The sequence below is a fragment of the Gymnoscopelus microlampas genome (genome assembly GCF_963454915.1).
Source record: "Gymnoscopelus microlampas genome assembly, chromosome: 11".
In the NCBI taxonomy this organism is placed as follows: domain Eukaryota; kingdom Metazoa; phylum Chordata; class Actinopteri; order Myctophiformes; family Myctophidae; genus Gymnoscopelus; species Gymnoscopelus microlampas.
In genome coordinates, this window is record NC_139948.1 from 44,928,064 (window position 1) to 44,942,571 (window position 14,508).

The window sequence follows — 14,508 nt, forward strand, 5'->3', positions numbered from 1 at the left end:
TAAGAAGAGCGGTTTCCACCCAACAGACGCGTAATAGAATCGGCCTCAGGTCTTAATGGGTCAAAGATAGGGATGTCCGATTTTATCGGCCTCCCGATATTATCGGCCGATATTAGCATAAAAATTGATATCGGGAAAATATCGGTATCGGTTTTTGAAAAAAAAAAAAAAATTTTTTTTTCTTTTTTTTTTTTTTCTTTATAAATAAGTTACAGGAGTTTTTACTGTATATGGTGTGTGTGATATGAAATTTGAGCTTACCCTAATCACAATAATCCCCGCATATATCGGTATCGGTTGATATCGGTATCGGTAATTAAGAGTTGGACAATATCGGTATATCGGTTATCGGTAAAAAAGCCAATATCGGACAACCCTAGTCAAAGACATGCTATATGGTGCCATTGAACAATCGGAGGCTGCAGACAGGGCTTGTTTTTCTTTCCTTTCTCTGTGGCAACTCGTACAGCGCTTCCACAAGGCTGGTACAAAACCTGATTCCTTTGGTAAGATTGGCTGATCGTAATAGTCATAACCTTAACCATCTCTAGTCAAAACAAACTAGAAAGGTGCGCTTCACCTGAATGGGCCTGTCGGGGGCCCATGCCCACATGGATGGATTATGGACCAGGCTAAAGGGGCCAGTGCCCAGGGGCCCTTCATTATCTCCTGGCAGAGATAACGGTTTAATTCAGTGGTCTTCAACAGGGGGTCCTCAGAGCTACTATAGGGCGTCCGCCAAATCTTTGTGTGATAGGATTTAGTTTTTTTACATTAACCACTTGAACCCTAGAATTCCTTTTCTGAGGGAAACATTATCTACAAGCTCTCAACGCCTTGCGCTGCGAGGCGTTGAGAGCTTGTAGATCTGCTATTTTTGACAGAGAGGCTATAGGTGTAGAGGGAAAAAAGAGCAGACTAAGTATTAAAAAAAAAACTTTAATCTGAAACACAATTTTATACAATATAGAGTAGGGGGTCCCTGCTTCATCTCTCTCTCAGCTAGAGTGTCCTTGGCCTGAAAATGTTGAAGACCCCTGGTTTAATTGGTGGGGGCAATACACAGTCTGAGTAAGTCCTACCTCAGACAAAATTCAGAGATGGAGGCAGTTGGCCTCAGCAGACCTGAGGGCCTAGAGGCCTACCAGTGAAATTGGTGTATTTAATCACAATTTGGAACAATCGGTTTATTTATTTTTGCAGGGAAAATGCACGTGAACATGACTATTCTGTAATGTCAATGTGCCATATTTAGCCAAAAGTCTGATTTTCATTTGCTGTCCCTGAGCAATCTGTTGTACATGCTCATGAACTTAAATTATAGCATAGTTTTAAGTGGTGACCACTTGAACTGGTTTAACCAGCAAGGGGACCCATTAGCACCTTTTTAAATTATTACAAAATATGTAAAATGGGATCCTAATTAAGAATATAGAGAACATCAAATACATACATAATAGACAGGAAAATATGAACACATGTTGCATAGTTAATCAGACACACACGTTTTGCTGTATTGCTGTCCCATAATGCAGTAGTCCTTGAGGGAGTACCAGGGGGTCCCCAGCTAAATGAGTTAACAGAGCGTCACAATCATTTTAACCGCTTAGCTTTGGCTATTCAAAAATAGCAGATATACAAGCTCATTGTGCGGCACAGAGTGCCGCGCTATGAGCTTGTATATCTGCTATTTTTGAAAAACCTTGAAAAAGTCTGCATATCTTTGTAAATATTTATATATTTTTAAAGCGAAAATTAACTGATATCTTTGCTTCTGGGGGGTCCCTGGCACAAAACATTTCAAATGGTGGTCCGCGGCCAAATGTATATCAATTTAGGGGTCCTTGGCATGAAAAAAGGTTGAAAACCACTGTCATAATGATTTCCCAAGCAGACAAACTTGAGACTTTTTTTGTCCCTCATGATGTTTCCACCCTCCGCTCCTCCTCGGTGTAGCTGAGGCTGCGTCTCCCCCAGTGGCTCTCTGGGACCATGAAGCCCTCCCGCGTCACCGGCTCCACCAGCAGCTCCATCAGGCCCGGGGGCTCGGCCACGGCCAGCTCCGTCACCCTGAACAGGTTGGAGTAGGACCGGCCCACCAGCACGGGCTGCCGCCCCGGGGGGACGCGGGGGTCCGGCCCCCGCAGACGTCTCCAGTACACCTTGAAGTGACGCACCAGCCGGGCCGGGTAGCTCCAGCGCAGGGTGGCGTTGAGGAGGAGGCTGGTGGAGGAGGAGGCTGGCGACGACGACTCCTCCGGGGGAGCGCTGCCGCCGGCGACGCCCCGCAGCCAGACCACGTCGTAGATGCAGACGCCCTGGACCGACTGAAGGGGCGCCGACAGACTGGCCTCGTCCAGGACCTGACGGGAAAAAGAGCGAGACAGAGTAGATCAGTGGTTCTCAAACTTTTTCATGTCAAGGACCCCTAAATTGACACTTATTACCCCACGGACCCCCATTTGAAAAGATATGCCAGGGACCCCAATAAGAGAAGATTTTTTACAGCTCTCTTGCAGTGATTCTCAACCATTTTAATTTCAAGGACCCCCAGTTTGACATGCATTAGGCTACGAACCTCCATTTAATGACATTTATATCTCTGGGACCCCAATTCATATTGGAAAATCAATGTTAATTTAACTCTGAGAGTGGGTCCATTTGGTTCCATTTGTACACTCTCAGAGTTACAGACCCATAAGGGTCCATTTGGTTCCTGTCCATCATTTAGCTGGGTACCCCCTGGAACCCCCTCAAGTACCCCTGGGGGTCCCCGGACCCCACTTTGAGAACCATGGGAGTAGATCACTTCCACGAATCAGTGGTGTAAAGTGTAACTAAGTACATGTACTTGGGTACAATTGTGAGGCATTTTTATTTCACTGGAGTATTTCCAAATTTTCAATACATTTACTTCTGCTTTACTACATCTCAGAGACTACTGTTGTACTTTTTACTCCACTACAATTATTTGAAAACTTTAGTTACTTTGAAGATTCAATCTTATTACAAAACATACATTAACCACTTCAACCCTATACTTTGGCTGTTTGAAAATAGCAGATCTACAAGCTCACAACGCGTCGCGTTGCGACACGTTGAGAGCTTGTAGATCTGCTATTCTCAAAACATTAGTATACATGACGGACTTGTGAAATGGGACATACTGCACAATGAGTACTTTTACATTTGGTACTTTAAGTATATTTTGATGCAAATACTTTTGTGCTCTTAACTCAAGTTAATTGTGTTGCAAAGTTTCACATTGCAGCATGGACACAGATAGCCTGGCATGGCCAGACTAATATCACTGCGTAGATATTAGTCTGGAATCTCTGTGTGGAACCTGCATTTCCGAGGGGCAAATAAAAAAAATGCATCTGGTGATAAACCCGCCCCATATTTACATACTGGGCTCTGATTGGTCCCTCACAACTTCGGAGGGAGAGAAATAAAATCTCTATTGAGAGGGGCCAGACCTAATCTGCCACGGGCAATTTGTTTTTGCAATGGCAGATTTGTCTGGATCCAGGCTAGGACACAGACGTTTCAAGACTTGGACCTCAAACATCAAAACGACCTATTGAAAGGCATCTCTCAATAAACTTCTGAAGACAAAAAAACCTTTGCCAGATGTAACTTTTATATAAAACTGTGAAATAATAATTGCGACTGTGACTGTCTGACACCACTTTTATAAGAATATTGTAGTGGCTGTGAGACACCTCCCAGCATGCCCTTGGGCACATTTGTTTCAGTGTGTTGTTTTGTTACAATTTAATGAAGTTATTTGTTGCGAGGGGGTAAAAAAATAATTGCCTACTTTAAAATAAAAAAGATATACTGTAAAGTTATGGGAAATTAATGTGTTATGCCATATAGTGTTATATAATTTATTTTGTGTTCAACCCCCTGAAGGAAAGGGATATCAATGGGCATCGCCCTCCTCTATTGTCTACCCACATTTGAGTTGGTTTGTGATGCCAAACTTGGCGTTGTGTTACAGGTAAAAGCTTTTTTTTGTCATGGCTTTTCCTTCCAAGCAGAAAACCACTGGTCATACAATATGTCATTGCTTCTCAAAGTGGGGTACGGGGACCCCCAGGGGTACTTGAGGCGGTTCCAGGGGGTCCCCAGCTAAATGATGGATAGGAACCAAATGGACCCTTATGGTTCTGTAACTCTGAGAGTGTACAAATGGAACCAAATGGACCCTAACGGGTCCATTTGGTTCCATTTGTACACTCTCAGAGTTAAATTAACATTGATTTTATAATATAAATTCGGGTCCCAGAGGTATAAATGCCATTAAATGGGGGTCCGTAGCCTAATGCATGTCAAACTAGGGGTCCTTGACGTTAAAATGGTTGAGAATCAATGCTAGAAAGCCGTATAAATCTTCTCTTATTGGGGTCCCTGGCTTATCTTTTCAAATGGGGGTCCGCGGGCTAGTAAGTGTCAATTTGGGGGTCCTTGACATGAAAAAGTTTGAGAACCACTGCAATATGTAGCCTATACTAATTATTATTATAATGTCAAGTGACCTCACCATGAACTCTCCCACTCGGCAGCTGAAGGACGTGTCCTGAGGTTCACCCTCCCGCTGTATGATCACACACACCTCCCTCAGCGCACAGCCAAGCAGCTCCAACTGGGAACACCTGCACCACAGCGCCACCCACAGGACACACAGATTAAAGTTCTCAGTCACCACAAAAATGTATTTTTTCTATGGATTAGTCACCCCATGGAAACTTGAATTCATGGATATTTTGTTGTTTTTGTCGCATTCCTAAGCCAATAATTTGATGACCAGCGGACTGGTTGGCAGCGGTTCCGGTAGGAGACACAAAGGAGACTCTGTGTCTCCTACCGGAACCGCTGCCGGTCATCAAATAATTGGCTCAGGAATGCGACAAAAACAATTAAATATCCCATGGGAAATAGCCGATCTACAAGCTCTCAATGCAACGCATTGAGTGCTTGTAGATCGGCTATTTTCGGTTAATATCTTAAGATTAGAACATTTAAAGTGGTCATACTAGCAATATGTTCTGAAGCATCTTATAAAATCTTAATCGTCTCGGATATTCAATTTAAAAGCAACGGTTAAAGCCTCAAGATGTTGATTTCTTCACCTGGTTGGCAGTATGTAGAACAGCAGGATTACTAAAACATCATAATCTTACATACTGTGCTAATTGTTTAACTGTTAATTGTTGAATCAGCACTAGTGTGGCGGGGCGGGCTCCTTTCACACCGTTTCACAAGAGAGATCGTCGTGAGATTTTAATTTGCTTTAAACCTCCCTATCTGCTGTCGCCTCACAGCTAGAAGGTCCTGGGTTCGATTCCCGCAGGGGACGCTGTGGGCGCTGGGGGCGTGTTCTCTCCTCCGCGTCATCAGTGCCCACACCCAAGGTGGGGTTGGCGAAAGGGCCCACTCTGTGTGGAGTTTGCATGTTCTCCCCGTGTCTCCTAGGGTAGTTAATACCCTCACAAAAACATGCAGTAATCCTGGTCACTATACTGCCTCCCCCTGGCCAGCCGGGGCGCCTGATGGAGGGGAAGGGAACTGGTTGGAATAACGTGTTCCTTCCACGCGCTACGTCCAACCAGGGAAACTCTCCCCTGTCAGGTGATAAGAAGGTCAGTTGGCTCTCATGCATTGTAGGAGGCATGAGCTCGGCCCTGGCCTCCCTAGGTTGGCAGAGGGAAGGTAGAGCCCAGGATTACATAGACAATTGGCACTGGGTGTAAAAAAATAGGGTTACAAATCGTGGGATAAAAAAAAAAAAAAAAAAAAAAAAAACTCCCTATCTGCTCACAGATGCATCGGGCGCACCCCATGTTTGATATTTTTAGGATTTCAAATCTGGATCATTACGTTACTACTGTCCTGACCCCAGAGTGGGACCTGGGGTCCTTGGATTTGCGAGCAACCACAATAGCTGAAAGAGACAAGTCTACAAGGAGACAGACATGAAACGAATGAGGGGACGTTTGACATGGCGACCACAAAGAAACAACCTGTTGTACGGGTGCATTAAGACATCGGAGAGACGGAGGAAAGACTTGTCGATATATACGTGGCAAAGCATTACAACAGCCAGTTTAACTGGCTCCACATGGGATGAGGTGGTGCGTTGCTCACTCTGCCGGGCACAAATAATCATAATATCCCGTGTGATGCACCATTACTTTCAAATCTTGTACTCTTGTGCATGTTTGAGATTAGAAGATCTGTTCAATTTCTCCCTACGTGTGTGATGCAATCCAATCTCAAAATCAGCTGGGATTTTTAAAACTCCAGCAGTGCAAGCCAAGAGGAATGCCTGGATCTGGAACTTCAGCAAACTTCCAGGTGTATAACCAGTTGAGCAACGCTAGTTTTGAGTCATCATGTGTTGTGTTCATGTTTGCTGTTGTAGTCAGGATCTCCCTCGGATTTAATATTATTTGCGGTCCATTGTCGACTGGGTGTTCTGAATGGCCCAGGGGAGGTAGGAGATGGTATAGTTGCTCAGTGACTCACCTGACAGTCCAGCTGTCTGGATTCCACTGACCACACCTTTGAGAGAGCTGTTTAACCAAGTGGTGGTTGGTATCCAGAACTCTAGGAGACGTACTGGTGGCTGCACATACGCACACGCACACGCACACGCACACGCACACGCACACGCACATGCACACGCACACACACACACACACACACACACACACACACACACACACAGATATAAATAAAATGTAGGTGTGACATGCACTGCATCACTAACTGGATTCCAGCACTTATCGTCTCTGTCGGATGGAAACCTCCAAAAATCGTTACTTTTCAGGATTCAAAATTCAAAAATAGCAAAAGTAGCAGATCGACAAGCTCAAAATGCATCGCTTCGCGCAGCGAGCTCGCAGATTCATTTACAAAAATAAAACACAAAAAGTTAGAATATGGAGATAAGAGGTTTCAGCCCGACAGGGACCATACTGTATGCATTCGGTGCTCAACACACGAAGACTGAACAGTGGCGAGTTTCATCTCCATGTAAAATCTGTATTAACCCATTAAGACCTGGAACTGTGTCATTTTTAGATTTGAGCTAAAAAGCATTATTTTACACTTTGGGCTATTCAAAAATAGCAGATATACAAGCTCATAGCGCGGCACCGAGTGCCGCGCTACGAGCTTGTAGATCTGCTATTTTTGAAAAATCGGGAAAATGTGTGCAAATCTTTGAATATATATATTTTAAAGCGAACATTTTTAACTCAAATCTTTGCTTCTGGGGGGTCCCTGGAACAAGATATTTTGATGGGGGTCCGCGGCCAAATACATATAATTTTGGGGGTCCTTGACATGAAAAAGTTTGACCACCACTGATATAGAAACATACGTTTTTCCGAATACTGTTGACATTTAGGAGACATGTAGAATTGGCTTCAGGTCTCAATGGGTTAAGCCTGCCGTCCCTATTTTGGCCATGTCCACTATGACTCAAGTGCTACTTTTCTAATTCAAATGTTAGCTTGAAGAAGGCTTTTGATGATGAAGTCAGTTACAGCTAACGTTGACAGACATTTGCAGGTACATATTGATCTGGTATTATTGGACAAAATGTAAAGATTTTTTGGAGGGAAATTGTCAAGGTTTATGTTTAACCACTTGACCCTCTAGATTTAAAAAACTGGACCTGAGTTGGCTCTGTACTAGGACCGCCTTTTCCATCTACACCAAATCTCGTCCCCAAAAATAGCAGATCTACAAGCTCACAATGGGTCACCTTGCAACACATTGTGAGCTTGTAGAAGCTAATGTTCTCCCCAAATATGAATGCTGGGGTTCAAGTGCTTAACTATTTGGCCGATGTTGATAATGTCCTTTAATGACATGTAGTAACACTGTAAACACACAGTAAATGTAGTGACTCTATTGCTTTGTGTATATTCTGTCCCTCACAGCTTGTAATGGTATTTTATTTAATGTGGTCAGGGTGTGTAAACTGTATATGTGAACTGGGTCATTAATCCTAGCCTGGTAAACCCTCCCTCCGGAAATCTCATATCCATTTGATTCCAGGAGTGAGTCTGGCATGATCGCCCATTCTGCAATATTGGCTGTGGGCTGGAGTTGGTCGGGAGTAATACCGTTGACTGACAACCCCTTCAGCCAATGATCGTTGTTCCCCTTCAGCCAATTGCAGTGCATTTTTACCACCTCCAGACTAATATGACGCAACGGGACTTTTGAGATGGCCATGCCCAAAATAGGTTGCCTTATTCGGATACATGCGTGTCACTGCCCGCCCCTGCCGGTTCTCTGAATTTGTATTTTTAAGTAGGCTCTGTCATGATTAATTGACCACATATATGAAGTTAAACAACTCAATTCTATCCAAACGATATCTTAAAAGTAAATTCCGTGCCTCAAAAAAGAAGTTTGAGAGCGTTTTAAAACCGATAGTAAGAAGTGAAGGCACTCGCACAAACAACAATGGCTGCCGTTCGTCTTCTGTCGGCTGCACTCAGGCTGCACTCGGCTTCATTCGGGCTCACTCGAACTCGCCACCTGATTGGCCAACTGTCGCTGTCAATCACAGAACGATGAGCGACGACGCTGATAGGCTCGTTTTTTGGTAATGCGCTAGAAACGCCCATACAAGCCTTCATGCCAGACTCACTCCTGGAATCAAATGGAAATGAGATTTCCGGAGGGAGGGTTTACCAGGCTACATTAATCCAGAATGTGAGCACATGGTAAACCTACTGGAGATGTCCTGCACTGCCTTGTGTGTGCAGAGACTGGCGTCTGTGGTCTTCAGCTCCAGAGAGACCGTGACGCCCGGGGACAGCTTGTAGATGAGAGACACCATGGAGCTGGAAGCCAGGAGCACGTTCAGAGAGAACAGCCTTGAGGCAGAAAGAGAGAAAGACAAGACTGTCGTAAAATTATGAAACAAGAATGAAATTAAAATGTTGAAGTGCTTTCAGGTAACCTAAATAATCTCACTCGACACTCGCACACACCTGACAAGAGTGTATGAATACAAACGAGTGTTTGGGATGGAAAGGAAATCACAATGCGGCACACCCCATCATGATCTTAACCACTAAACTTGGCCCCCTCCAATTGTCCGTCTACACCTTAACCCTTTAAGACCTGAGGCGATTCTTAAAATGTTTTCTAAATCCTAACAGTTTTTTGAAAAAAAAGAAGAAAAAGAAAATGTTTTCAAGATTTTTCAAAAATAGCAGATCTACAAGCTCATAGCGCGGCACTCGGTGCCACGCTATGAGCTTGTATATCTGCTATTTTTGAATAGCCAAAGAAATCTAAAGTGACACAGATGCGTTCCAGGTCTCAATGGGTTCATCCCTTTGCTACAATAGGCTCTATGCACAGCAGTCATTTTGGAGAAAAATTGGGCCTCTTCTGACTTCCTTCACAGGAGTTACCAATGATACTAATGAAGGCTCTGTTCCATTCTGGTCAAACAGAGTCAGGGTGCTGATATTTTGCATGTTGGCTCACTAGAAATACTAGTGGGTCTCGAAGTGTGGTCCAGGGACCCTCATGGTTCCTTGAGAGGGTGTAACTCTGAGTGTACAAATGGAACCAAATGGACGCTCCCGGGTCCATTTGGTTCCATGTGTACACTCTCAGAGTTATGGGGGTCCTTGAAATTAAAAGGTTTGAGAACCACTGTGCTACACTAAATGGAACAAAGCCTTCATTAGTGTCATTGGTGCCTGATTATGGATTCCACCAACGCTCCAGGATTTAGACCCGCCTTACCTGTCTGATTGGCTCCCTGGCAGGCATAGTTTTACTGAGGTTAGGGTTAGGGTTAGGGTTAGGTTTAGGCATAGACATAGTCTTACTGAGGTTACGGTTAGGGTTAGGTTTAGGCATAGTTTTACTGAGGTTAGGGTTAGGGTTAAGGTTAGGTATAGGCATAGTAGCAAAAACGAGAACTGTCAATCACAGCGACTACTGACCAATCACAGCGGGTTTGCCAGGACGCGGCGTGGGTTTCATAATAACGCGTCATTGGTAACACCTGTGAAGGAAGCAAGGAAGGGGCCCAATTTCTGTCCAATATGGCTGCTGTGCATAGAGCCTATTAGCCAATCTACAAGGTCACATCGTTGTGGGCTTGTTTGTAGATCTGCTATTTTAGAAGGTTTGCCTAATATTCCCTGAATGTTCGCCGACTATTGCATGCCCACATAGGGACGATAGGGTTTGTGTGGTTCGTTTTGAAATAAGAAACGCACGCACGCACGCACACACACACACGCACACTCGCACACACCTGGCACACGTTTTGTTGAGGCTGGCAGGCAGGACACCCTCCAGCAGCAGGGAGCAGCCCCCGTTCCAGGCGTCTTCAGGACAGCCTCGGCTCTTCAGCCAGCCCCCCGCTCCTCCTCCTCCCTCCAGAGTGTGGTTGTAGTAGAGAGGCTGCAGCTCCTGGGCACTGAGGTTGAACCAGCTCTGCCCCACCTCCTGCTACACACACACACACACACACACACACACACACACACACACACACACACACGTTTGTATTACTATACTTGTGAGGACATCAACACTTTAGGACAGCCATGTTATGAATGCCATTTAAAAATAATAATTGCCATTTTTAACCGTAAGCCTAAAGCCGAAAAACAGCAGACCTACAAGCCCACAACGCGTCGCGCTGCGACGCGTTGTGAGCTTATAGATCGGCTGTTTTTCGGTGCATGACACTGGCGCACAACTAAGTATAAATCATGTTTAACTCTAATTCCAATCCCTAAACCTAACCTCTAAGACACCTAAATGTCTAATCCTGACCTGAATGTTTTTCTAATTGTAAACGTATCTCTAAGAAAGGTTTTTTAACTATAAAACAACCATTGTTCTGGTCTTGTGAGGACCAGAAAAACGGTCCTCACAATGTATATTTCTTCAAATTCTACTATACTTGGTCCTCACAAGTATAGCAATACACACACACACACACGCACACACGCACACGCACACACACACACACACACACACACACACACACACACACACACACACACACACACACACACACACACACATCATTATTGAGGAATACTTTGGAAAAGATAATCAAATGGTATCTCTCTCTCTCTCTCTCCAGTGGTGGAAAGTAATTTCCATTTATTTCTTACATCTCAGAGGCACATTTTACTCCACTACAACTATTTAACAATTATAGTTACTTTCAAAAATGTGATTATGACTACAACACATATGAACCACTTCAGCACAATACCTGAAAATAGCTTGCATATCTGCTATTTTCAAAGGATTTTTATACATTCTATACATTTGAAAACTTGTGAGATGGGACATTCTGCATAATGATTACTTTTACTTTTTGTACTTTATTATATTTTGATGCCAACACTTTTGTACTTTTACTCAAGTAAAATGTTGAATACCAGACTTTTACTTGTAACAGAGTATTTCTACATTGTGGCCAGTGTTGCTATGCTCATTTGGGAAGTGGTTGCACTGTATTTTAATGACGTGACGTGCACGTCGCTTAACACCTACAGTACAGGCCACACAATGGACAATTGATATGCATATAGGCTAATTCCTATGTTAATGTACCTGGTGTGAGTCGGGAGCCTTTGTAAACTTTGATGAAGTGTGAATTTAAAGTAGTTTTAAATCTATGCGTGTGCCTGCGGGTCCCCTTGTCAAATAAGTGGTTGCAACCCCGTCCACTGAGCATTGCACCCCTGATTGTGGCATATGTACTTTTACTCAAGTAAAATAAATTGAGTACTTCTTCCATCACTGTCTCCCCCCCCCCCCCCCCCCCTCTCTCTCTCTCTCTGATCACATTCTCTTCATATAACTTCCTCCTGACCACACAACGCCCGACATGGCCCTGCTGCAGTACCTGTCCCCTCCAGTAGAGGGCCTTGCCGAAGCCCTGGCAGAAAGAGGAGATGAAGGGGAGAGGTGAGGACGGCCGGTGGATGTACAGGAAGTCAGCCAGCAGAGCCCAGAACCTGCAGACAGGATGTGTGACACAACACAGTGCACTGTAGTGTGTGGAATGTTCTAAACACAGCTTTATTCTCCATCTTTTCCATCTAGAGTCTGAACGTCCTCTGAGTGAGTAAGTCTCCTTTAGCCCATTAAGACCTGGAACGCATCTGTGTCACTTTAGATTTCTTTGGCTATCCAAAAATAGCAGATATACAAGCTCATGGCGCGGCACCGAGTGCCGCGCTATGAGCTTGTAGATCTGCTATTTTTGAAAAATCTTGAACATTTTCTTTTTTTTTTTTTTTTCAAAAAACTGTTAGGATTTATAAAACATTTTTAAGAATCGCCTCAGGTCTTAATGGGTTAAATGCAGTTGCCTCCGACCATAATGGTTGAGAAGTGTAAACCATAATAATTCACATTTGGAACACAAAGAGGAGGAAGTAGTGGACGGGGTGGCAGTAGCTCGGTGGCTCAATTGACCTTGAACAAGAAACTGCTCCAATCCAGGTGAGGAGATTGGGTGCCCTGCATACTTTTTGTATTTGCCTCGCTACAGACATGCAGATCATTTTAACACATCACCCGCCAAGGTATTAAATAATTTACACTATTTTGCACTTTACTCTTTTGCACAGTATATTTGACAGTAGGATATTGGATCATAAGAGGAATGTACAATATGTTTTAGTGCAATATAATTTGGCAATATATACGGGATGTTGGATTGTGATTTTAATACTGCTTGTGTCTGTCTGTTCCAGGGTGTTCGGGCAAAAGAGTCCCCAGGGTGCCCGAGCACCATATATGGGCACCATATAAGCTGCTAATAATGTGATAATGTTTGTTTTGCCATAGGGTACTTAAGTTATATGTTTTTGCCAGGGTTGTTGATTCAGATGTTTTAATGGAATGTGTGGTTTAGATTTGTTGCATGTTTGGAGTAACCTGCAACATGGTTGAACCCACACTGATTGACTCACACTGATTGGCTCAGCTGAGTATAAAAGGCTGCCAGGAACAAACACACTCAGTTTTAGTTGTAGGACAAGGACATGGTGGAGCTGCTGACCACCATGCCACATTCCGCTGCTGATGCCCTTAACCTGTGCACTTTGGATGAATAAAAGCACTTTGGTTGCAATTTACACCTGACTCTGTGCTGTTTCCAGCCGCCTGTTGGGCCAGTCCTTTACAGCCATAGTCAGGGCGGATGGATGTGACGTTTTTTGGAATGATGTCACATCCACATACTTCTTCTCTGAGTGACGATGGATCATCCCAAAGCTGTGTTACGGTGCCTAAAACAGCGTGCCTGATGTTTTTAATAGAACGACTTTATGCGTCCATGGCGGGTATTGTGTTAAGCAGTACTCTCTGAGAAGTATAATGGATATTTTATTTAGTCGAGCGCGGTGTCCCGCACCAAAGATTGCAGATCTACAAGGTCTACAACGCGTTGCAGCACAACGCATTGCGAGCTCGTAAATCGGCCTTTTTCGGGCTGGAAAAATGTCAGAAATAAAAGTCATTTTAGAAGTTTTAGCCCCTTCCGCTCTGACATTCTCTGCACGTCCCTGGTGTTGAGTGAAACCAAGATTGAAGGTACAGGGAATGTTACGGTGCTTCTAATATGTAAGTCTGCTGGCTGGGCATTCAAACGCTCATGAACATTTCTCTCTAGAAAGGACAATCTCCATCACTCACAAAGCTTGGCTCCAGCGTATTGCGATCAAGACACTAAAAGCTACACCTAAACTACTACATCTAAAGAAGGTGTGTTACCCCTTTAAGGCCAGGAAGGGAACGCATGTGTGTCATTTTAAGATTTCTTTGGCTATTCAAAAATAGCAGATCTACAAGCTCATAGCACGGCACCGAGTGCCGTGCTATGAGCTTGTAGATCTGCTTTTTTTTTTTTAAATCGTGAACATTTGGGCAAATCTTTTATATACATTTTTAACTCAAATCTTTGCTTCTGGGGGTCCCTGGAACAAAATAGGGGATCCGTGGACAAATTCATATTATTTTGGGGGTCCTTGACATGAAAGAAGTATGAAAACCATTGATAAAATAGCAACATTAGGTAAAAATGTTAAACTGTTATGATTTAGAAGATATTTCTAAAATCGCCAGAGATTTGAGTTAAAAACTTTCGCTTTAAAAAAAGTATACGTATATTCAAACTAAAGATTTGCACACATTTTCACGATTAAAAATAAATAAATAGCAGATCTACAAGCTCGTAGCGCGGCACTCGGTGTCGTGCTACGAGCTTGTAGATCTGCTATTTTTATATAGCCAAAGAGATCTTAAAATGACCGGTCTTAAAGGGTTAATAATAATGCCCAGTGTGGACAGAGGAGGACATGCTCACTTATCCTGGTTGTCGCGAAACACAGTCTTATCGTGGCTGTGCTCATAGACCCAACCTGGAGCAAAGATGGCTGTGGAGAAGTTGTGTTTCCGAATGAGCTCCAATGCCTG

General features: G+C 43.8%; 1 protein-coding gene across 2 annotated transcripts in view; it reads right to left on the reverse strand.

The window, feature by feature from the left end:
- Nucleotides 1-979: 979 nt before the first annotated feature.
- Nucleotides 980-14,508, reverse strand: part of engase (endo-beta-N-acetylglucosaminidase) — a 24,853-nt gene continuing 11,324 nt past the window's right edge. Inside the window, exons 8-14 of one of the 2 annotated variants that reach the window (XM_084072889.1) lie at nucleotides 14,399-14,505; nucleotides 11,930-12,041; nucleotides 10,313-10,506; nucleotides 8,764-8,906; nucleotides 6,535-6,634; nucleotides 4,550-4,661; nucleotides 980-2,363 (exon numbers count right to left, since the gene is read on the reverse strand). In XM_084072889.1, the coding sequence (XP_083929015.1) occupies nucleotides 1,920-2,363; nucleotides 4,550-4,661; nucleotides 6,535-6,634; nucleotides 8,764-8,906; nucleotides 10,313-10,506; nucleotides 11,930-12,041; nucleotides 14,399-14,505 (1,212 nt within the window). In that variant the 3' untranslated portion in view covers nucleotides 980-1,919. Of the gene's footprint in view, nucleotides 2,364-4,549; nucleotides 4,662-6,534; nucleotides 6,635-8,763; nucleotides 8,907-10,312; nucleotides 10,510-11,929; nucleotides 12,042-14,398; nucleotides 14,506-14,508 lie in introns of both variants that reach the window. The other variant, XM_084072888.1, reaches the window with a different exon arrangement.